Below are 25,991 nucleotides of genomic sequence, written 5' to 3'. Positions count from 1 at the left end.
ATATATGCTCCGTTGGATGTGTAATGTCAATGTGAATACCCGTCAGAGTGTAAGTATCTTGAGAGAAAAGCTGAACATTAGAAGCATCAGTTGTGGTGTGCAAGAGAGACGATTGCGCTGGTATGGACATGTGGTGAGAATGGATGAGGATAGCTGCGTGAAAAAGTGCCACACCCTAACAGTTGAGGGAACCCGTGGAAGAGGTAGGCCCAGGAAGACCTGGGCTGAGGTGGTGAGGCAAGACCGTCGTACATTGGGCCTCACCGAGGCGATGACTACTGACTGAGACCTTTGGAAATGTGCTGTGCGTGAGAAGACCCGGCAAGCCAAGTAAGATCGTTGCCAGTGCCCCTGGACTGGCTCTTGTGCGGGTGGCACATGAGATGCACCATTTTGAGCGTGGCCGTTGCCAGTACCGCCTGACTGGCTCCCGTAGGATTTTCGAGTGAGATCATTGCCAGTGCCCCTGGACTGGCTTGTGCGGGTGGCACATAAAAGACACCATTTCGAGCGTGGCCGTTTTCGTGCGGGTGACACGTAAAAGCACCCACTACACTCTCTGAGTGGTTGGCGTTAGGAAGGGCATCCAGCTGTAGAAACTCTGCCAAATTAGATTGGAGCCTGGTGTTGCCATCCGGTTTCACCAGTCCTCAGTCAAATCGTCCAACCCATGCTAGCATGGAAAGCGGACGTTAAACGATGATGATGATGATGATATATATACATATGTATACATACAGTCCACTCTGTAAAGTGGTTGGTGTTAGAAAGGGCATCCAGCTGTAGAAATCATGCCAAAACAGACAGTAGAGCTCAGTGCAGTCCTCTGGTTGGCCAGCTCTTGTCAAATCTATAATTCAGTTTTACTGGATGCAAAGTCAAGTTCCTGTCAAACCATCCAACCCATGCCAGCATGGAAGACAGACATTAAGTGATGATGATGATGATGATGGTGATGATGATGATGATGATATATACATACATATATATGAGGTGAACAGAAAGGGATAATATGTCCAGTCAGATATTGTTCAAGCACTCTTGCATCGTCCAAGTTCTGGTTAACCACATCGAATGATACAGAATAATCTGAAACTATTTAAGGTAAACAGTCGCAATGTATTTCACCCGATGGGTAAATGCTGAGTTTACTTTCTTGGATTAGAAACAGTTTACTGAGTGTATATACAAGACAATTCAAATAAATAAGGACAATTATACATCTTACACACCTTTTATTATTACGGTCGTTTATACAGTATATTTGATTTAAACAGGTAGAATATATGGCCTGTTTGAATGATAAAGGGTTATTTGATGGTATATAAGACATGATTTTTTTTCCCCAAAAAAATAACTCAAAAATTCACCCTGGGTCCCTTATATCCAACGTTGTGCCTACATTATATACTTAAGTGCACTAAAAACTTTTTTTCCTGAATATGAGACACTGAAACTGTGGTGCTTTTAATATGGCCATGTAGCTCATATGCCATCACATATGACATGTTTTTGGCACATGTATAATTGTTATTTATTAGTGAGTTATTCCAGCTACATTTCATATGGCTTGATGATAATTTCTTTGATGTTGCTGTCAAGGTTATGAGCATTTGAATCAACTGTTTCCCTAGGTTTTTAAAATTGTAGATGATGCAGAATTGTCTGAGAAATGAAACCATATTATAGATTGTAGATTATAAACATCTTCAACAGCATCACAGATAATTAGCAGTTTAATTATTTTCCTGGCAAATAGTTTGAAATCTCAATCAGATTGTCATCAGGGTCACGGACATACACGGACTGAATTGGTCCCTCAGCGCCAGTTCGTTCCACTGGTCCTTCCACCACTGGGACATTGCATGCCTGTGGAAAAAAAAAAAAAAATAATAATAATAATCTGTTAAAATAGAATATTTTCCACCTAGAAATTATCTCACTTTATGAGCAAGATAGTAGGATGTAATCCATTCATTGCATATGCACACATGCACACACACACACACACACACACACACACACACACACACACAAAAGGTATTCAGAGAATTGAACTGAACTCATAGTAAGCAGTTCCAGCTGGAACTGGCTTTCAAGTAACACAGCTTTCAGATAACACAGTTGTAACAAATTTAGGATGCAATCTAACATGACCACACACCTGAAAAATTGAGGAAGCACTACTATGGAGTGTATAATAATAATCAAATAAAATCTAGGATAAGTGAGAGGTGAAAAATTTAAGCAAAAAAAAAAAGAGGGAAAATAATCCAGAATCCTTGTCCATTACCGGATCAATCCCCAAATCTAATGAGTTTGTGCCAGTCATGAGGCCAAACATCTCTGAAAGTTTCATCCCAATCCATCCAGCAATTCTTGAGATATCTTGTCCCTGGACGAACAAACAAACAAACATGACTGAAAACAATAGCTCCAGCTTTGCTAAGGTGGAGGTTATAACAAAGCAATAGAGAAGAGTTTATGTGTTAATAAATCTCACCTTCAGATGATAAATAACATCAGTAACATGTGTCTGTGTGATGAAACAAACATCGGCTGAGCCAGGCATAGGCTCACTTGCCTTGGGTTCAAACTCTCGCCCATGTTCGTGCAAATTGATTTTCTGATTCCCAAATTTTAGAGCTTTTCTGGTTCCACCCTACCATTTCAAAAATAAAGTTAAGAAATAGGTGAAAACATGTTTTACCAATTTACAAAGCAAAAATAAATAAATAAATAAATAATTACTAAGCTCAAGCATGGCCACGTGTTTAAAAAGCTGGCTTCGCACTCACATGGTTTGGAGTATACATGTATATAGCACGCATGTAAGTATGAATGTCTATAAGTATAATTGCATATATGTACATGGCTGTGTGGTAAGTAGCTTGCTCACCAACCACATGGTTCTGGGATCAGTCCCACTGCGTGGCACCTTGAGCAAGTGTCTTCTACTATAGCCTCAGGCCGACCAAAGCCTTGTGAGTGGATTTGGTAGACGGAAACTGAAAGAAGCCTGTCGTATATATGTATATATATATATATATATATATATATATATATATATATATATATATATATATATATATATATATATATATATGTATGTGTGTGTGTGTATTTGTGTGTATTTGTGTGTCTGTGTTTGTCCCCACCAACATCGCTTCACAACTGACGCTGGTGTGTTTACGTCCCTGTAACTTAGTGGTTCGGCAAAAGAGACCGATAGAATAAGTACTAGGCTTGCAAAGAATAAGTCCTGAGGTCAATTTGCTCAACTAAAGGTGGTGCTCCAGCATGGCCGCAGTCAAATGACTGAAACAAGTAAAAGAGAGAGTAAAAGAGTATACTTCAATATTCATCGTTTGAACTCCCTCCCCTCAAATTTCCGGCCTTGCGCCTAGAGTAAAAAAGATTATTTTAAAGGCAAGGAGCTGGCAGAAACATTAACATGCCGAGTGAAATGCTTAGTGGTATTTCGTCAGTCGTTACGTTCTGAGTTCAAATTCTGCCGAGGTCGACTTTGCCTTTCATCCTTTTGGGATCAATAAATTAATTACCAGTTGCATACTGGGGTCAATCTAATCGACTGGCCCCCCCTCCCCAAAAATTTCGGGCCTTGTGCCTAGAGTAGAAAAGAATATTGATTGTCTGAAAATTTTCAGTCTTTGTTTTTTCTCTATTCACACGTACATATATTTTAAATAAGTATGCATGTATACATACAGATTTATACATGTAAGCATATGTGCATGTATGTATGTATGTATGTATGAAAGAATGCTTGTACATGTTTATATGAATCTGTAGAGACAGCTGTGTGAAGTCGTATGCACTTTCAACAACTAACCTTAAACGAGACCAAGTCCATTCCCAGCACTTTAGTATAAAAACTGACTGTCTGCTCGATATCCTTGACCGTAATTACAAAATGATCCAAGCGGTCAACTTTGAAACCAGTTGACATTTTTGAAGATACCAAATATAGCCGGATCTGGCAAAACAGAAAATAAAAGAAAGACAAACATAAATAGAAAAGGATAATTTAAATATCAAGTTTTGAAATTGTTGACATTTTCAAATGTAATCAAATATGTTGAGGCAATAACATGTCTGACTGTTTTCCTCTGTTTAGTGGTGAGGAGCTGAACTGTTTGTTGTTATTAATGCTGTTATTTAACTCCAGATCAGTCCTGATTAGGTAGACCTGTGATACATATATGATCTCTACTATAATTCCTTCCACATCAAAGATGCTTTATAGGAATATTAATTCAACACAAATAATTGACTGATACTTTATTTTATTGATTGTGGAAGATATAATTCTATTCCAATTTAAAATGCTTGATAGGAATATTATTTTGACACCAGTATTTAACAGGCTTCCATATAGTTTCCATCCAGCAAATTTCATTCACAAGGTCAAATCTATGGTAGAAGACTCTTTTTCCTGAAGGTACTGTACAGTGGAATTGAACCCGAAAACACATACCTACAAAGCAAACTTCTTAACCACACAGCCACAAGCTGTAGGACAGCTTTAATATCGGGGTGAGGGGTGTAAGTCAATTATATCGACCCCAGTGTTCAACCGGTACTTATTTTATCAACCCTGAAAGGATGAAAGGCGAAGTCAACTGTGGCAGAATTTGAACTGAGAAGTTTTGTTGTTGTTGGCACTTCGTCGCTTACGACGTCGAGGGTTCCAGTTTATCAGATCAACGGAACAGCCTGCTCGTGAAATTAACGTGCAAGTGGCTGAGCACCCCACAGACACGTGTACCCTTAACGTAGTTCTCGGGGAGATTCAGCATGACACAGTGTGACAAGGCTGACCCTTTGAATTACAGGCACAACAGAAACAGGAAATAAGAGTGAGAGAAAGTTGTGGTGAAAGAGTACAGCAGGGTTCGCCACCATCCCCTGCCGGAGCCTCGTGAAGCTTTTAGGTGTTTTCGCTCAATAAACACTCACAACGCCCGGTCTGGGAATCGAAACCGCGATTCTATGACCGCGAGTCCGCTGCCCTAACCACTGGGCCATTGCGACTCCACACTGAGAAGGTAAAGATAGATGAAATACCACTAAGCATTTTGCCCAGCATGCTAATAATTCTGCAAGCTCACCACTTTAAATAATAATAATAATAATAATAATAATAATATTGGTTTCAAATTTTGGTGCAAGGCCAGTAATTTTTGAAGAGGGGCTAATTCTATAACATCAACACCAGTATACAACTGGTACTTATTTTATCAATCGTGAAAGGATTAAAAGTAAAGTTGACCTAGGCAGAATTTGAACTCAGAATGTGGGGACATGAAATGTTACTAAGCATTTTACCTGGCATACTAACGATTCAATCAGCTTGCCACCTTTAGCACACCTGTAATATTGAGTTATGTGACACCTGTAATAACTGTCATGGCTTATAAAAAAGAATAAGGTGTGCTGGTAAGTGGTGAGGTGGCGTAGAGTACATTTGTATAAATGTCAACCTGTGCCCATGTGTTTTAATGTAACATTTATTCATAATTACTTCGTTGAAGGAATGATAACAAGATTTCAAGTTCTCATCAGCTGTCATCTGTTTGTGACTGTATTTTATTTTTAGTCTTAATTTTGTTAACGTGTAAACTTTAATCACAGCATGACAAGGTGTAACAGGTGTTGTGTGCGTGAGAGAGAGAGAATGTATGTGTCACATAAACATAAACGCACGTATAAACATGGGTATGGATGTGTGGTTAAGAAGCTTGCTCCCAAACCGTGTCATTCCAGGTTCAGTCCCACTATGCAGCACATTGGGCAACTGTCTTCCACTAAATCCCTAAATTGACCTGACTGGCTTCCATACCGCTGGCACATTAAAAGTACCATTCAAACGTGATGGTTACCAGCGTCACTTTACTGGCACTTGCATCGGTGGCACGTGAAAAACTATTTGAGCGAGGTTGTTGCCAGTGCTGCTGGACTGGCTCCTGTGCAGGTGGCAATTAAAAAACACCACTTGAGCATGGCCGTTGCCAGTACCACCTGACTGGCCCTCGTGCTGGTGGTACATAATAGCACCCACTACACTCTTGGAGTGGTTGGCGTTAGGAAGGGCATCCAGCTGTAGAAACTCTGCCAAATCAAATTGGAGCCTGGTGCAGCCTTCTGGATTACCAGTCCTCAGTCAAATCGTCCAACCCATGCTAGCATGGAAAGTGGACATTAACCAATGATGATGATGATGATGATTGACAATTGACAAGCCGCTTAACCCCCCAGGGTTGTTGGGGCATTGCAGCCATGTAGCGTATCTTGGACCAAGAAAGCCTGGTGGAGCCCATCCTTCTCAAGGCTAAACTCATTTCTACACCTGAGTGGATTGGAGCAAAATGAAATGAAGTGTTTTGCTCAAGAACACAATTGAAACCACAATCTTATGGTTGTGAATCCAACATCCTAACTACTAAGCTATGCACCTCCACTATATGTGTGTGTGTGTGTGTATGTGTGTAAATGTATATGTGCATGTGTGTACCTTTGTTTAGACATCACACAAGGGGAGTAAATGAACATCATTGACATACAAATGAAATCGTTCATTTCACTGGCAGAAATAATGGCTTCAAATTTGGGCTGAAGACCAGTAAAATGACTAAGTTACCTTTATACATACATACAAACAATCATACATACATATATATGTATGTGCGTATGTGTATATATATATATATATATCAATTAGAAAATGGAGGATAATATGCTGAACCCAACGACTTGCAGACAGTGTATCCTGTTGAATTCATTAATTTAATTCGTTCATTCTCTAATTCCTTATGTACTTTGTACTTCTATCTGTAAACCCGGTTGGCAAAATAACATGGTTTTTCATAAACACCTGTACTTTGTGAGTTTTTTTGTCACTTTAGCTATGAATTAAATTAATGAATTCAACGGGATACACTGTCTGCAAGTCGTTGGGTTCAGCATATTATCCTCCATTTTCTAATTGATATATAAATTTAGGGTAAACCCCCCCACCCCTTTTACCCGCTCCCATTTATTGCACTTCGTATAACACTAGTGTAACAATAATTGGGTACCCTCCCAGCAGTATATTGGATAGATACTATCCCTTAGTGGGTTGAATCCTCAATCCCTAACTCTCTCGCATTATATATATATATATATATATATGTATAAAATGAGAAAATAGAGATTAATCAATAAATAATTATATTTATCAACTGCAAACAACATAATCCTTGACAGCTGTTTCAATTCCGACTTTAAAGATTTTAATTATAATAATTAAATGATTATAAAGCAGAATCTCATTGGAGAGTTAGAGAGTACTTTTATATATATATGCGTGTGTGTGTGTGTGTGTGTGTGTGTGTGTGTGTGTGTGTGTGTGTGTGTGTGTGTGTGTGTGTGTATGATTCTTTCTTTTCTTTTGTTTCAGTCATTAGACTGTGGCAATGCTGGAGCACTGCCTTGAAGAATTTTATTCAAAAGTATCAACCCTCAGTAGTTATTTTTTTAGAGCTCGGTACTTATTCTGTGTGTGTGTGTGTGTGTGTGTGTGTGTGTGTGTGTGTGTGTGTGTGTGTGTGTGTGTGTGTGTGTGTGTGTGTGTGTGTGTGTGTGACAGGCTTCTTTCAGTTTCCATCTATCAGATCCAGTCTGAGGCTATAGTAGAAGACAATTTCCCAAGGTGCCATGCAATGGGACTGAACCCAGAACCATGTGGTAAAGAAGCAAACTTACCACACAGCCAAGCTTATACACACACACACATCTATATATAAATTATCTAACGAGTAGATAAGAAACAATGCATTTATCTAGATCACTCTTTTACTGATTGATTAATTTGTTTGAACAGTCATATGTAGTTTGAGAACAAGTGCGAGGGTGGCACTTTGTTTAGTGTTGGACTTTGATATGTAACAACTTAATCACGCATAAAACATTTGTTAATATGCGTGTTACAAACAAAAAAACTGATCAGTGTCATGAGAGGAAAAAGCAAGCTTGTAATTAAACGAGTTCACAAATAGGATTTTGATATTTGTTACACAGGTGTGGTTGTTTTAAAATCTGTATAACACAGCTGTGGGTACGAAGTTTGCTTTCCAACCACACAGTTCTGGATTCAGGACCATTGTATGGATAGAACCTTCAGCCCGTTTCGACCCAAACCCTTGTGAGTGAATCTGGTAGATGGAAACATTGTGGTAGCTATTCGCATGTATATGGAGAGAGAGGGGAATGAGATGCCAATTACTTGAAATGGAAACATTGTGGAAGCCTTTCCATGTATATGGTCTAGTGGTTAGGATTCTGCGCTCTCACCACGGTGGCTGGGGTTCGGTTCCCCAATTGGGAAATAGCTATTTTATAGGTGCAGGAGTGGGTGTGTGTTAAGTAGCTTGCTTACCAACCACATGGTTCTGGGTTCAGTCCCAGAACCATGTGGCACTTAGTGCAAGTGCCTTGTACTATAGCCTCGGAGTGACGAAAGCCTTGTGAGTGGATTTGGTAGACAGAAACTAAAAGAAGCCTGCCGTATATATATATATATATATATATATATATATATATACACACACGATAGGCTTCTTTCAGTTTCCGTCTACCAAATCCACTCATAAGGCTTTGGTCATCCTAAGGCTATAGTAGAAGACACTTGCCCAAAGTGTCACACTGAACCCAGAACCATGTGGTTGGGTAGCAAGCTTCTTACCACACAGCCACTCCTGCGCTTATGGTAAATATCATGAGCAAACTGCAGCCTGCAGGACTTTCTGAATGTAAAATAACCTTGAATTGTTTTTGCAGCACTGCCTGATAATGAGTCATGTCTCAAGCAGTCTGCTTATCAAAAAAGGTGGTCTATGCCTATGGGTAAATTGAAAAACTTCCATTAACTAGAAATATCCAACCAAGCAGTCGACAGTACTCCCTTTAGCCATGTTTAAAATCTAAAAATAACAAACAAGAGAGATAACTCATACAAAATCAGTTGATTGAAATTTCTTCCCACTGTAGATAATGCAGATTTAGTTGGATCTGGTCTTTAAACCAACTGTTGGAAGTAGCGAACATGTTTTCTCAGCAATTTATATATATATCATCATCATCATCATCATCGTCGTCGTTTAACGTCTGCTTTCCATGCTAGCATGGGTTGGACGATTTGACTGAGGACTGGTGAAACAGGATGGCAACACCAGGCTCCAATCTAATTTGGCAGAGTTTCTACAGCTGGATGCCCTTCCTAACGCCAACCACTCAGAGAGTGTAGTGGGTGCTTTTACGTGTCACCCGCACGAAAACGGCCAAGCTCGAAATGGTGTCTTTTATATGCCACCCGCACAAGCCAGTCCAGGGGCACTGGCAACGATCTCACTCGAAAATCCTACGGGAGCCAGTCAGGCGGTACTGGCAACGGCCACGCTCAAAATGGTGCATCTCATGTGCCACCCGCACAAGAGCCAGTCCTGGGGCACTGGCAACGATCTTACTTGGCTTGCCATATATATATATATATATATATACACATACACACACATATATCCTATATTGTTATCAAAATTAAATATTTATATATTAATCGAAGTGTACAGTATCCATTACAACCAATGTCCATAACTGCCAAGTCTGAAGAGCATAGGGTTACATAACCAGGCTGTCATCTAGTGCAAAACTTATAAGATCGGCCATAATGGATATATTATACTGTACACTTCGATTAATACACCCACTCTATAGACAAATATAAAAGTGCATACTTTTCTGACTTAAGGATTCTTAAATGGCATATATATATATATATATATATATATATATATATATATATATATATATATATATATATATATATATATATAAATATATATATATATATATATAAAATCGTTTAAAGAGTCCATAGGCCAGTAAATTATGCACACATATATTTGTCAATACAGTAAGTGTATTAATCAAAGTCTATAATATTATAGATCCATTTCAGCCGATCAGTTTCGCACTGGGTATTAGATAAGCGGATATTAAATAACAGCACAGTTACGTAACTGCACGTCGAGGAGTATATTCCTGGTTATAGCATATAACTTGTGAGAAAATTCCTGACGGTTGCTCACCGACTATTGCACTTGGTAGGCATGAAACCATCGATAACATTCTGATCAGTTATATATGCCATAACCAGGAATATACTGCTTGCTAATATAAAAATATAATCGCCACTGTTTTTCTTTTAGAGTGTGCTTTCGTTCGGACTTACGGACAACTAACTGATAACACACACACATGTATAAATGATGTTGAATATGAATGCCTACAATGTTACATTAATAGTATTTATCTACTAGTTAAGCAAAGTGACATCTCGATGGGAGGATTCTTGTAACAATTTCGGTCTAAGGGCGTGTACGGCTCTAGAGATCCAATCGATTAAAAATAGAATACAAGTCCACGAAATATATATATATCGGAGCAGTTATCATGAGACTCTTACAAATACGTGTTCATTCACAGACACACACACGCACATACAGAGTAAATGTAGAATATATTCAAGTAGACTTAGTTATCTATATGCGTGTGTGCTAGTCACAGACGTATATGTTTGTGTGTGTGTTTAAATATCGATGCCAAAAGACATACCTTGAATTAGACAATATTTGGAGATATAATCCCAACAAAATCAGGTGAAATATAATAACAAGAAGTTTTTCCCCTTCTTCTCTTAAAAGTTTACTATTAATTAGGCCAAAGGGCTATCAACAAATTCCGGTGTCGCAACCTAAATATGTGAAATAAAATGTGTGTTGTTTCTTATATAAACATGAATTATGAATAAATTTACCGGAGGGTAAATGGGAAGTTGTGCTGTGATGTTCGTGCATTTTATAAGATAGTTTTTTAAAATTTTATTTTTACAGTAGGCACAAGGATTGGAATTTTTCAACTAACTCTAATACTTGTTGCATCGACCCCGAAATAATGAAAGGCAAAGTTGACGGATTTGAATTCAGATGGTAAAGAGTCGGAAGAAATACCGTTAAGCATTTTGTCCGACGTGCTGACGATTTTGTCGGCTCCCCGCCTTATTTCGTAAGAACACTAACAATGTACAAAGTCGTGGTTCCAACAGAGACGAGAAACTGGCATACCACTTATAGTTACATTCATAACATTATAGTCTTCATAACATCATAGTCTCGTCAACGTCTCCCATGTCAACATCTCCATGCCTTTTTTTTTCTGTTCTAATCGAGCAGACCAAAAATAAAGGCTATCTACCATTGACCACGCCGTCTTTTATTCAGACAATGTATCTAGGACTACATTATTCGATGTCTTCATTTTCCCACGACGGTAGAGTATGAGTCGAAGGTTTAGCTGCTATTTCTTACAGGTAGATTGACTGCGTAGAGGTTGCTTTGTTCGTTTGTCTCCCAGTATGTTGGTTGTACAGACCCGTAATACTTAATTTAATTTAAAGAAGTGATTTTAAATTCTCAAACGCAGGATAATGCTAATAATATAGCCTGAACAGGATAAGCTACCCCTATTTTGCAGAAAAAAAGTGTTGGCGGCCGAAGTTATAAACATCAAAGTTCCCCAATCTGAACTAACATTATTTTACAGTTTTCCCTGCACAAATGCACATCTAGAACACGTATTGTCTACCACCCGTTCATTACACTTTTCACCCACTTTGTTGCTATGACAGAAGTCAAAAGAAAGTTCTAAATCCTTGAGAACATCCATCTAAGGAACCAATTCGCAGTCGCTGAACCTGCATAGCAGCCAAAATTTATCCCAAATCATACTCACCTATTGGATATGTTCAACATGGTTGTTGTTGGCACTCCGTCGCTTACGACGTCGAGGGTTCCAGCTGATCCGATCAACGGAACAGCCTGCTCGTGAAATTAACGTGCAAGTGGCTGAGCACTCCACAGACACGTGTACCCTTAACGTAGTACTCGGGGATATTCAGCGTGACACAGTGTGACAAGGCTGACCCTTTGAATTACAGGTACAACAGAAACAGGAAGTAAGAGTGAGAGAAAGTTGTGGTGGAAGAGTACAGCAGGGTTCGCCACCATCCCCTGCCGGAGCCTCGTGGAGCTTTCAGGTGTTTTCGCTCAATAAACACTCACAACGCCCGGTCTGGGAATCGAAACCGCGATCCTATGACTGCGAGTCCGCTACCCTAACCACTGGGCCATTGCGCCTCCACGTTCAACATGGTACTCACAAATTAAAATTAGAAAGAAAAAAAATAACAAAAAAAAACAAGCTGGTCGCAGCTGAAATGCATTTGAACATAAGATTGTGTGGGCATTGCTGATCTGGGGTTAAATAGCTAAAACAACAACTTGTGACGCAGTGGGTTTCATTTATTCACGTTAAATGTCCACACTAATTGTAAAGTTAGCACACTAACGTGGTGTGGCGCTTTGGGTAAATATCTTCATCATCATCATCATCATCATCATCATCATCATCATCATCATACTCTAACATCCATTTTCCATGCTGGTATGGGTTGGACGGTTTGACAAGCTGCACCAGGCTCTAATTGTCCTTTTTGGTATGGTTTCTATGGCTTGATGCTGCTCCTAACACCAACCATTTTACAGAGTGTACTGGGTAGTTTTTATGGTGGTGGTGGTGGTAGTGGTGGTGATTGTGATGGCGATGGTAAGAGTGAAGTTAAATAGTGACATTGGTGGTGGCAACAGAGGTAGCAGTGAAGCCAATGGTGGACGTAACAGTAGCTGGCAGTGGTGGCACCTGCAACTGGCACCCATGCTGGTGGCACATAAAAAGCAGTGACAAGTGACTGAGACCTTTAGCAATGTACTGTGCTTGAGAAGAAGACCTGTCAAACTAAGTGAATTACTGAATTGCTAATCATGGCTGATGTTGGTGTTTTGTAACTGGCACCCAGTACACTCTGTGGAGTGGTTGGCATCAGGAAGGGCATCCAGCTGTAAGATACCATGCCAGATCAGATTGGAACCTGGTGCAGCTCAGCTCCCCAGCTTACCAGTTTTCAAATGAAACAGTCCAACCCATGCCAGCATGGAAAATGGACATTAAATGATGATGATGATGATGATGGTGGTGGTGGTGGTGATGATGACAATGATGGTGGTGGTGGTGATGATGGTGGTGGTGGTGGTGGTGATGGTGATGATGGTGGTGGTGGTGGTGGTGATGGTGATGGTGGTGGTGATGATGGTGGTGGTGGTGGTGGTGATGATGGTGGTGGTGGTGGTGATGATGATGATGATGATGGTGATGATGATGGTGGTGGTGAGGATGGTGATGATGATGATGATGCTGCTGATGATGAAGAACTGTCTTGCCAGCCATGAATGCAATGAAATACCAGAGATGCAAACAAGAGGAACCTTTGACCTTTCAGCTGGAATTATGGTACTTATTGATGCCAATGTCAATCAAGTGTAACTCTTTACAGATACAAGCTTGGAAAACAAAAACACAAAAAAAAACAAAAAAAAAACAAAGACATAGAAGTAAAACAAAACCCCAAAAATTGATAATGGAAATAATCAATATCTTGCTTCCTTGACCACCACCACCAACACCACTCCCAATACCAGCACCACTGCTGCTGTATCTGCTGCTGCCTGCGGGAGGGGGGGCGCTGCCAATGCTGCCACCACCACCACCACCACCACCAACACCACCACTGCCAGCTACTGTTACGTCCACCGTTGCCTCCACTTCTACCTCTGTTGCCACCACCAATGTCACTATCTGAATCCACCCTTGCCACCGCCACCACCACCATCATCATCATCATCATCATCATCATCATCAGTAGCAGCAGCAGCAACAGCAACAGCAACACTGCCATTGCTGCTGCTGCCACCAGCACCGCCACCACCACCGCCACCATCACCACCGCCACCGCCACCGCCACTACCACCACCACCGCCACTACCACCACCACCGCCACTACCACCACCACCACCGCCACCACTGCCACCTTCACAAAGAAGGAAAACAACAGAATTACTATGTGGCTACTAATGCCAGTTCTTCTAAAAATAGAAGTTAGACTCCCTAAAATACTGTATCTTCATAAAAAAGACGGAGAGAACACATTTGATAATCTAGTAAAAAAAAACAAAAAAACTCTTCATAAATACATAAAATACATACAGAAAAATACATAAAAAATACACTATATTTAGAAACACAAAATACATTACAACTACAAAAATCAAAAGCAAAAAAAACGAACAAACATATGGAATGGTCTTGGCTGCTTGCTTCTTTTTATCATAGGACTGCCTTAGGGTTAAACAAACAACAAGAACAACAAATAAAGACAACTTTTTTCTATTTAAGGCACAAAAAGGAAATGTAATATTCACAGTTTTTCCAGTGTGGGAAAGAAATACATTAAAAAAAAAATCAATCAACCAATATCTATCTATGTGTGTGTGTGTGTGTGTGTGTGTGTGTGTGTGAGAGAGAAAAACAGAGATGGGAAAGGAATAAATAATTATCTTATGAACTTCATTAGCTTACAGCCGTTTCTGCTACAAGCTGAGTGCCTGAGTAACACCGTATAGCTTCATCAGAGCCACAAACACGAAGTATAATTTATTTGGGAAAATATTTACATTTAAGCATATATATATATATATATATATATATATATATATATATATATATTGATAGAAAAGACAACAAAAGAAAGAAAGAGACCTCGATATTATGTAAATAGAGGAATTTATCTGTAAAAATATGTGACACTTATTCGGTAGCCATGATAAAACTCCGAGTTTCGGATGCCGGGGTGGGAACCCATGCCAACATCTCTTCAGTTGTCCGGCCATTGAAAATTCCTGTGAAAAATAACCAGTCATTTTTCACAGGAATTTTCAATGGCCGGATAACTGAAGAGATGTTGGCGTGGGTTCCCACTCCAGTATCCGAAACTCGGAGTTTTATCATGGCTACCGAATTAGTGTCACATATTTTTACAGATATATATGTATATTCTTAGCTACACACAAAAGAGAAAACATGTTAAAAAGACAGGTTGGTTCCTCTCCAATTTTTTGTAAATTCTTAAATATATCTCTTTCTGTGTATATATATATACAACCAAACAAACATGGTTTTTATTGAATATATATACTACCAAACATGATTTTTATTGAACTCCTAATACTTTTTGTTGAATACTCTCTTGTAAACTGTTTTTAATATTTTCTTATTATTATCAAAGAATGTATATATGTATTTTAGTACTTTGTGACAACCAGTACTTAACACAACAAAGCACACACACTCAAAGGGCATCTTTCAGTTTCCATCTGTCAAATTCATTCACAAGACTTTGGTTGGCCTGGGGATGTAGTAGACAACACTTAGTGTCTTCTACCATAATAAAAGTCCAAGGTGCCACACAGTGGGACTGAACCCAAAACCATATGGTTCAATAGCAAACCTCTTACCACACAGCCATGCCTGTGCCAATATTGTGCTTATGTAAGGTGGTGAGCTGGCAGAATCGTTAGCACGCCGGGTGAAATGCTTAGCGGTATTTCGTCTGCCGTTACATTCTGAGTTCAAATTCCGCCGAGGTCGACTTTGCCTTTCATCTTTCCAGGGTCGATAAATTAAGTACCAGTTGTGTACTGGCGTCGACCTAATCGACTTGCCCCCTCCCCCAAAATTTTGAGTCTTGTAACTAGAGTAGAAAAGAATATTGTGCATGTGTACAATTAAATATATATGATTTTGAAGGATAATGTCAAGTTACACTTGAAATCATTGCTGACATTTCAGAAATCTAATATTTCAAATATTCAATGATAATGTTTTTCAAAATAATAACCATAATAAATATGAGAAGAGGAGAAAAGAAATGAAGTGTGATACATTAAAAATATAATTTTTCAATTCGTTGGGTTCAAAAGGAAAATAAAATAACCATTATAGATCTTTTCGTTTTTTTTGTTTGGCAATTTTAATGTTGTCACAGGTGTTATGTGGACACAGGTAGGTGTGATGTAGATTTGGTGTGGGTGCAGATGTGGTGAGGGTACAGGGTGGTTGGATGTAAGGAGTTTGCTGCCCGACCACGTGATGATGACGCTGGTTTACAGCAATTATGCGATGTCAAGACAGGGAGACACCAACACACAAACACATGCACACTCACAACAAACACACATGCACACCCACGCACACATGAATGCACACTCACTCTCACACACATGCACACCAACACACATACACACATGCATGCACACATATACAAACGCATACATACATACTCTCTCTCACACACACACATGCATGCACATTCTCTCTCTCACACACACACATGCATACACTCATACACATGTACACTCACACATGCACACTCACACATGTACACACGCATGCACACCACACACACACAAACACATACATATGTATGCACACTCCCTCTCACACACATATGCACACACACTCACACATGCATGCACACACACACACATGTACACACAGATACACACACAAACAAATCAACTCAAATATGGTCGTCTGCACTTAGTTATATATCATTTGTGCAGAAGAACTTTCTCTACAAAGAAAATTTCCGAAGCTATTTACTTTCATTTACTTAACGCTTCACTGAATACGCCTAGTAATACTGAAACATGTCCAACATTGTCACTATGGTTAACAAAGATCAAACTGACTTTCCATTCTGACCGATCTCAATTTTTGCTGATCGAAATTTTGGCGAGTTCTCTCCCCTGCACCACGACGTTAAAAATTTATTAACGCCGATATTATTTTTTTCCCCCGTTTTGGATTGTAATTTCAAGGAAATATATTTTCAACTCGCCATTTCAAGTTCGGTAGCTTGTCTTTCCTTTTTTACACGCGCGCGCATGGCGATTGCTCCATCTTCACTGATGGTGGTCATCTCCTTGTGCTTCTTAGCTGTCAATGGCACTTCTGATTTTGCGTCCATGACGCGTGCACACACGCATGCACGCGCGCACACGCACACACACAAGAAAGCACATACATGCAAAACAAGGTGGAAAATATAGTCCTCGAATACCAAAGGTAGAGTTTCACGTGACTGTTCGTCTGATTATCAGTTTGTGAAAAAATGTTCAGCTTTAATAAATGTGTGTGTGTGTGTGTGAAATTGTTGACACAAGGCTAGCAATTTTAGAGAGAGAAGTTAAATCGATTACATCAGCCCCAGTGCTCAACTGAGGTTGACTAAGAAAATGTCTTCCTGTATTTGTTCTGGATTATTACAATCCGAGCTCAAATCCCGCTGAGATCAACTCTGTCTTTCATTCCATATTTCTTTTTTTTTTCTAATATAATTTTCTCTTATAATTCTATGATATCTATTCAAGAAGCATTTCAGAATATTTACTGCCGTCAGCACTTAACTTATACTTTATATTATCGATTCCAGAAGGTTGAAAAGCAAGTTTGACCTCGGTGGGTTTTGAACTCAAAACGTAAAGACAAATGGTTATTCCACATAACTCTGTAAGAAGCATATGGCTGGTTTTCCTGTGTCTCCGGCGTATATATTCCTCCCTAGACGGAATGTCGGTCCGTCGTAGGATGACTCGTCTTTACCAACTAAGAAATTGGAGCAACGTGAAACGAAGTGTTTTGCGCAAGGACACAATGCATCGTCCGGTCCAGGAACCGAAACCACAATCTTACGATTATGAGTCCAACACCTTAACCACTAAGCCATGCACTTCCACTGTAAAGACAAATACAACTGGTATATTATCCAACAATCTCACAATTCTTTTCTAATCTAAGCACAAGGCTCGAAATTTTTGTGGGAGGGGACCAGTCGATTAGATCGACATCAGTACGCAACTGGTACTTAATTTATCAACCCTTAAAGGATGAAAGGCAAAGTCGTCCTCGGCAGAATTTGAACTCAGAACGTAAAGACAGACGAAATACTGATAGGCGTTTCTCCCGGCTTGCTAACGTTTCTTATTTCTTTATTGCCCACAAGGGGCTAAACCTAGAGGAGACAAACAAGGACAGATAAAGGGATTAAGTTGATTACATCGATCCCAGTGCATAACTGGTACTTAATTTATCGACCTTGAAAGGATGAAAGGCAAAGTCGACCTCGGCGGAATTTGAACTCAGAACGTAACGGCAGACGAAATACCGCTAAGGGTTTCCCCCGGTGTGCTAACGTTTCTGCCAGCTCGCTGCCTTAATCTCACAATTCTACCAATCAAATGAAACAGTTCATAACAAGGGAGGTTACTCTGCTTTCACTGTTGAAAACTTGCTTCATGTAGTGTTTCTTGAAAGTCATCTGTGATCATTTTTTTTAGTGGAACGAATCAACTCCAGTACTCATTCTTAAGCCAATCACTTATTCTATCGACCTATTTTGTCGAACCGCTAAGTTACGTGGGTGTAAACAAACTACCACAGGTTGTCAACCGGCAGCAGGACACACGCACATAGGCACGCACGCACGCACGAACACACACACACACACGACAGGCTTCTTTCAGTTTCCGTCTACCAAAATCCACTCACAAGGATTTGTTCGGCCCGAGGCTATAGTAGAAGACACTTGGCCAAGGTGTCACGCAACGGTATTGAACCCAGAACCATGTGGTTGGGAAGCTAACTTCTTAATTTTTAAAAACAGATGTGATTGAAGTGGGGTACATTCGGCTAAGAAGTCCCCAGCCTCCGGTTGTGAATCATTTGATAGCGGGCTGCACAGAAAGAATAAATTTTAAAACTCTGTTTCTAATTTATTGATTAATGCAGTCTGAAGAGTATTTTTGCATTATATATGTACTATATATATGCAATAATTAAGTTATATACGCACTTTCTTGTGTTTGGTTTGTGCGTAATAACCCAGTCCTTGACAAAATTGTCTCGATGAAACGGGTTCGTGGTAGCAAAAGGTTGGGGACCGCTGCATTAGGGTACTATTGCTATTCTATTGGTGTTTTTTGCCGAAGCGCTACGTTACGGAGATGTACACAAACAAATACATGTACGTACGTATGTATGCATATATGTGTGTGTAAATATATGTATGTATGTGTGTGTGTGTATATATATATATATATATATATATATATATATATGTGTGTGTGTGTGTGTGTGTGTGTGTGTGTGTGTGTGTGTGTATATATATAATATGTATGTATGTAGGATCTTTCTGATAGAAAACACACTAAATAAAAAGTGATGCCCGCCAAATCAGAAAGATCGGGGTGCGCTTTATATACAAGTAAATACTGTATGTGCTTGTATGTGTATATATATATACACACACACGTACTCTCTCTCTCTCTCTTTCTCGTTTCAGTCTGTAATAAAGCGGTGCCTTGCTCACCGCCTTGACGGTTTCTTATTCTATATTATCCACCACATTCGGATGACGAGCTGGCAGAATCGTTATCACGCTGGACAAAATGCTTAACTGCGTTTCTTCCGACTTTACGTTCGGAGTTCAAATGGCGCCGGGGTCGATAAAATAAGTACCAGTTGAATAGTGTGGGGTTGCTGTAATCGACTTATCCTCTCCCTCGAATGTGCTGGTCTTGTTTCAAAATTTGAAATCTATATTATCTACCGTAGTTCTTATTTTAACGCACAGGATAAGTGGCACCAAGCCCTAAGGCTCTCATATACAGGCACACACACACACACACACAAAGTACAAAATATGTTAAGACCAAAGTTTGAATTTCTTTGATCATAACGTCTACTCATTCGGAACTGATTTGGGACTTAGCAACCGTGTAACCAGACTTTTCAATAATCACATTTTACTGTCTTCAAAATTAAAGTGCATTTGGTCCTAGATACACTATGTCAACACGTGGTGCAACGTCACGGCTGTAATGCCTGTCTTTGATCAAAAGTCTTTTTAATCAAGGCTGACCAGGTGCGAAACCACAACAACCAGCGTCTTTACAGAAGTGTGTTTGTGTTCCCCAACTTTGTCCCGCCTATCCTTAACTTTCTTTAGAATACATATTCTTTTTAATGAAATTTTCCAGATACATTTTAGATAGTGCAGATTATGTATCTAAAGTATATGCTTGGAAAATTTTTTTTATACAATTTAAAAAAGTTATGGGGGGAAACAAAGTCGGGAAGAGTGGGGCATGTTTCTGTAGTTGCGCCCAACAACCGTATAATTTATGGTTATTGTTTTGTACAGCGCTGAGCTAGTCTTCGGTAGAAAATCCTATTTGGCAAAACAGAGACCTTGTTGCAGCTCCAGCAAAAGACTTCAACCAAAAAATACTGTAATACTTACTGATCTGACTGCCATAAGGAATTTAGGGGCCATGGTTCTGTACATCTTTGACAGTAGTCGGACAGACAGCGGACTATGTATTACTTGAGTGCTAAGCCAGGAAAAAAAAAGCCCTCTTATTGAATAGAATCGCCACCGTTTGTGTGTACGTGCTGATTGACGAGTTAAGAACATGGCAAAAACTGACAACTGTTTTAAAATAGGTAATATTACTATCGGTCGTTATATTAACGCCATGACACTAGTATAAATAGATATCTTAGAAAACTATTTACTTTGATCAAACACATTGCTGATCAAAAGACATTCCAGCCGTGGCTATCATATTTTTTTAAAATTTTTGTTTTGCTGGTTATGTATCTGGTATACTATCCATTGTGTCTTTTATTTTTGTAGACGACAGCGTGTGTGGGAGATCTAGCTACTATTTCTAGGAGTTCGAGACACCACGTAGAGGCTCCCTCGTTGTGTTTGGGGGAATGGTGTCTGTGGAAATATGGGATGGGAGGGAAAGTAATGTCAAGAAAGGTGTCGGGTAAAAGCTGACATTACGTGACTGGTTCAATGTCTTAGACTGTAGGTTGCTTTGACAGAGAATAATGGAGGTTGAGGTGAAGAAAGCAACGTTTGGCAATTGAGTGAAGCTGAGGTGGGGGAACGAGTGTGAGAGCTATAAAGGCAGAATGATGGACAAGGATTAGAAAGAGAGATGATATATATAGTTAGACTGTTAGAAAAAGAACTAAAATGATTGACAGGGTATCGATCTTCCTCATCGTCATCGCCGCCACCACCATCATCATTTAACGCCCATTTTCCATACTGGCATGGGTTGGACAGCTTGACAGGAACTGGCAAGGGCAGGGGTCGCACCAGGTTCCATAGTCTGTTTTGATATGATTTCTACGGCTGGATGCCCTTCCTAATGCCAACCACTTTTAAGAACGTGCCAGTGACTCAAAATTAGTTGTACATCCTTATTTTCCGATTGCAACCTGTGCTTCAGACAGGACTCTACACCAGACTAAAAGTAGTTGAAAAGTGGTGTTTGTAGGACATAGTAGGGATACTGCGACTGAGACAGTTATAGAAACACTTACATTAGAAAACCTTTTCACACGAGATACACCATGACCAAGGTAATGAAAATCATTGCAAAGGCCATTTCTTGTTGCAATGTGGTGATTTGTGTGTCTGTCAATGATCCTGAGAGCTACGCGAATGGAGCACAAGCCAATGAATTGTTCAGATTATAGAGGTTAAATAAATATGGACCACCTGTCCCCAGAGGCACAAATGTTTGCATAGGATCAACACCTATTTGTAACATGCACTCCCAACTCTGTCCAGCTCATAGAAACATGGGAGAGTGGACATTTAATGATGATGATGATGAGGAGGAGGAGGAGGATAAACCTGAGTCAAAAAAAAGCCACAGATAAAGAAGGGTAAATGAATTGAATAAAGAGACTACATTTTTAGTGTTTTCAGAACATTTTATTAATAAAGTAATACATAACACACACATACACCATTGTTTGTGAGTATACAGGAATTGTTGAGCAGGTGAAGGTGGTGAAAATGATAGAAACCGAATATCTTCCAGTATTTTGCCCTACCTCTCAATGTCTAGGATTTGGCACAATGCTGAGTGTTGTGTTTAAATGTGTTCTTGCACTCATGTATTAATATATTACATGTGCTGTGTGAAGTAATGCGTAGATGTGTGGCCTAGTGGTCAGGGTGTTGCACTCACAATCATAGGATAGCAGTATCAATTCCTGGACAAGGTGATGCATTGCGTTCTTGAGCAAAGTACTTAATTTCACATTGCTCTGCAATCACTTTGAAAGCTGACATTTGGTGCACCATGTTGCCTGTACATGGAAAGTCATTTTGCTGGCAGGAGTAGCAAATGTATTGAGACAAACATTTGAACACTGTCTCATACATTTGAACACTATAAATGAACACACAGGAAAGTCCATGAAGAAAACACATGTAGCATGAATGTGTGTTTATGAGAGCTGTAGTGCTATAGTTACTCGCATTTCAGTGTGAAATTATATATGAGGAACTAGGAGTATGGCTGTATTTTCTATTGTCACTGTCTATATAAAACTGTTATATACAACAGAAGCAAACAGCATTAGATTGGAATACCCATTTGTGTATCTATACTTGAGGTTAATACATTATGATAGGCAAATTAACTCCGGTTTTCATCCTGAGATGGAGGTAAGCTGGTAGAATCATTAGCATGCATGGTGAAATGTTTAGTGGTATTTCATCTGGCTTTACATTCTGAGTTCAAATTCTGCTGAGGTCAACTTTGCCTTTAACTTTGTGGCAGAGTAGGCTCATCAAAGCAGTATGATCTCAAGTTTAATTTACAGCATCCACATCAGACCATGGTTGGTGAAGAGAACATGCTAAGGCCTTAATTCTGCAGTGAACTGAGCATAGGCAATCCAATCCAATCCAATCCTATCCATCCTGGGATAATATCTCATATGGATGTGCTGTGTTTAAAAACACAATATATAATGGAGGCAGATGAAAATTGTCCAAGCAGTGGCTGGTGAGAATCCTAGATGCATTTCTGCCTCATTAGGCTTCATCAGTAGCATTTACTCACAACCAACCACATGCCAAAAAGAAATCTGTTGTCACTGATATAAGGAAAAAAAGTGAATAAATATTCACTGATATTGCAAATAGCTGCCTGGCTGAATAAAATCCTGTTATATGCAAGAGAAACAGTGTTAAGTTTTCCTATATCAATGGTGACAGGTATGTAGTTGGCTATGAGTACATGCTACTGACAAAGCTCAATCAGGCAGATACTTGCATCTAGCATTCTCACCAGCTGCTGCTTGGACAATTTTCATATGTTGTGTTTTTAAACACAGCATATCCATATGAGATGTTATCTCAGAACTAATACTTCGGTTAATTTGCCTATCTTGAGTTAACACTAAGTACAATACACAGATGGCTATTTTAAATATGTATATGTTTGTCAGAAACAATCTTTTTTACTGAGTAAAATGAAAATTTGTAAACGGGAAGTTTATCAACTAAATGAACCTTTTGTGTCTTTTTTTTTTTATTTGTTTCAGTCATTAGACTGTGGCCATACTGGGGTACCATCTTGAAGGGTTTAGTTGAACAAATCAAGTCCAGTGCCTATTTAAAAAAAAATCTGCTAACTATAGTGGTCATTTTTGCTGAACCACTAAGTTATGGGGATGTGACAAACCAACACTAGTTGTGAAGTGGTGGAAGTGGGGACCAAACTCAAAGACACCGCCCCCCCCCCCCCTTCACACACACACACACACATGATGGGCTTCCACACAGCTTCCATCAAACAAACTCACTCAAAAAGCAGTGGCTGGCTTGAAGCTATAATAGAAAACGCTAACACTGTAAGACAAATACATAAACATAATAAATTGATATAAATAACCATAAAAAAACTTATTACATAGTCTAGACATAGTTATGATATCAATATAAAAATTATGATATTAATATAAAATATAATATAAAAATTAAGTTGTCAATTTCATTTTCTTTTTTTCCAATTATTTTAATCCTTATTATATTGTTTTATGGGTTTTATTTTTAATAGTCTTTGAAATTTGAATAAATTTTTACCTCTTTTCAGACATACAATGGAACATCAAGTAGAAAACAAAAATTAATCAATTTAGCTGACAATTCAATAATAGTCGCAATAAATATTTTATATTAAATAGTCAAGGTGTAGTTATGATATAAAATATAATAAATAGCTACAATAAATAGTCATGAAAATTATCTTACATGAAATAATCATTATATAATTGATATTAATAAATACATTTTGCCACAAAAAGTATTAGATATTAAATAGTCATTATATTGTTATAATGTTAAATAAATAGTTAAATAATTTGAGATATAGTTATAATAAATATTGGTTTCAAATTTTGGCACAAGGACAGCAATTTTGGGGGAGGGTTAAGTCGATTACATCGACCCCAGTGCTCAACTGGTACTTATTTTAGCAACCCTGAAAGGATGAAAGGCAAAGTCTACCTTGGCAGAATTTCAACTCTGGATGTAACGATGGATGAAATGCTACTAAGCATTTTGCCCAGCATGCTGACAATTTTGCCAGTTTTCTGCCTTATTGTATAATAAATACTAAAAGTGTACTTAGTCACAAAAAGCACTTCATATTAAATAATCATATTGAGATATTAAAATAAATATAAGTTACAAAAAATATCTTATGTTACACAATGAACATTTTGTATTAAATAATTTCGATATTGTTATATTAAATAACTGTAATAAACAGTTACAATAAATATATTATTATAATAGTTTTAAACATTTTATGGTATGTTAATGATTCTGCCAGCTCGCTACCTTCTTATAATTAATAATATTAAATCGTTTTCATAAGTGATAGTAACAAACATAGTAGTGAAATAATTCATTTGAGGAAAAGTGAATCTTGAAGCAGATGATAAAGCTAAGTAACAGTGGATTAAAAATATCCTTAGGGCAGGTTAGTTAGATTTAGGTCAGGGTCTGGGTTGGAAATCAGCATAGGGCTAGGACAAGAATTTAGGGTAAAAGTTAGCCCTGGGATAGCCAATGTTAGATTACATTCAGTTTTAGGAGAAAAAGGTTATTTATTAGAGTAAAAAGTTGGAACTTGGGTTTTAGCACTAAAACAGAAATTAGTGTTAGTTTCTTGTGGTATTTAATACAGAATTTATATCCAGTATTTATGGAATGCCCGAAAAATACTTTCTAAATTAAATAGAAAAAAATCAAGAAAGATCAAACAACAATATAAAGAAAAATAGAAAAGAATAAGCTCACCTCAACAAACTGAATTTTTCAAATCAACAAAACAAAATTATAATTGAGTTTATAAACAATGGAAACCAAATTTAACTTGCAAAATAGAAATTCATCAAATTAAAATGAACAGATCTTAAATAAATGTTTTGTAATTATTTTAGAAAGAAGTTCCTTTCCAGGCATGAATTTATTTGAGGATACCCATAGTCCACACACATATATGCTTGGCGCCCAGACCATTTAAAGAAGAAAAAAATCTTGTTTCAAATACAGATCAATTGTATTTTAAAAATCCTTTCTACTATAGGCACAAGGCCTGAAATTTTGTGGGAGGATTAGATCGACTCCAGTACGCAACTGGTACTTAATTTATCGACCCCGGCTTAATTTGAACTCAGAGCATAGCGACAGGTGAAATACAGCTAAGCATTTCGCCCAGCATGCTAACGATTCTGCCATTTCACTGTTTTTGTTTTAATGCCTGTTTACCATACCTGATATAATTCCCACCCCACCAGCCCACTAATTTATCCTTGTAATGTCTATCCAGGTTTTGTAACCTGTCACTGTAATGTCCCCTACCCTCACCACTCGTTACCCTTATAGCAAATTAAAGAAATCATCAACCTCATTGATTATCATCAAATGTAAACGGCTACTTTTTATAGGTGCAAATATTCAATCAGTTTCAAAATCCTAAACACTTCCACAGTCCAAAGTATTTTGAATAAAAGATTATCAAGTGTAAATCTTT

General features: G+C 38.5%; 1 protein-coding gene across 1 annotated transcript; it reads right to left on the bottom strand.

Moving 5' to 3' along the window:
- Positions 1–1,215: 1,215 nt before the first annotated feature.
- Positions 1,216–20,588, bottom strand: LOC106882683 (glyoxalase domain-containing protein 5). Its single transcript, XM_052972679.2, has 4 exons — positions 20,372–20,588; positions 3,854–3,997; positions 2,504–2,662; positions 1,216–1,869 (listed from the first exon to the last, which is right to left on the bottom strand). The coding sequence occupies exons 1-4, from the start codon at positions 20,543–20,545 to the stop codon at positions 1,741–1,743; spliced, it is 606 nt and encodes a 201-aa protein (XP_052828639.1). The 5' UTR covers positions 20,546–20,588; the 3' UTR covers positions 1,216–1,740.
- Between the last annotated feature and the right edge of the window lie 5,403 nt (positions 20,589–25,991).

This window comes from Octopus bimaculoides, chromosome 14 (assembly GCF_046866305.1).
Source record: "Octopus bimaculoides isolate indiv1 chromosome 14, ASM4686630v1, whole genome shotgun sequence".
Lineage (NCBI taxonomy): Eukaryota > Metazoa > Mollusca > Cephalopoda > Octopoda > Octopodidae > Octopus > Octopus bimaculoides.
The sequence above is the reverse complement of the archived record's forward strand: the minus strand, read 5'-3'. Positions and strand labels throughout refer to the sequence as shown.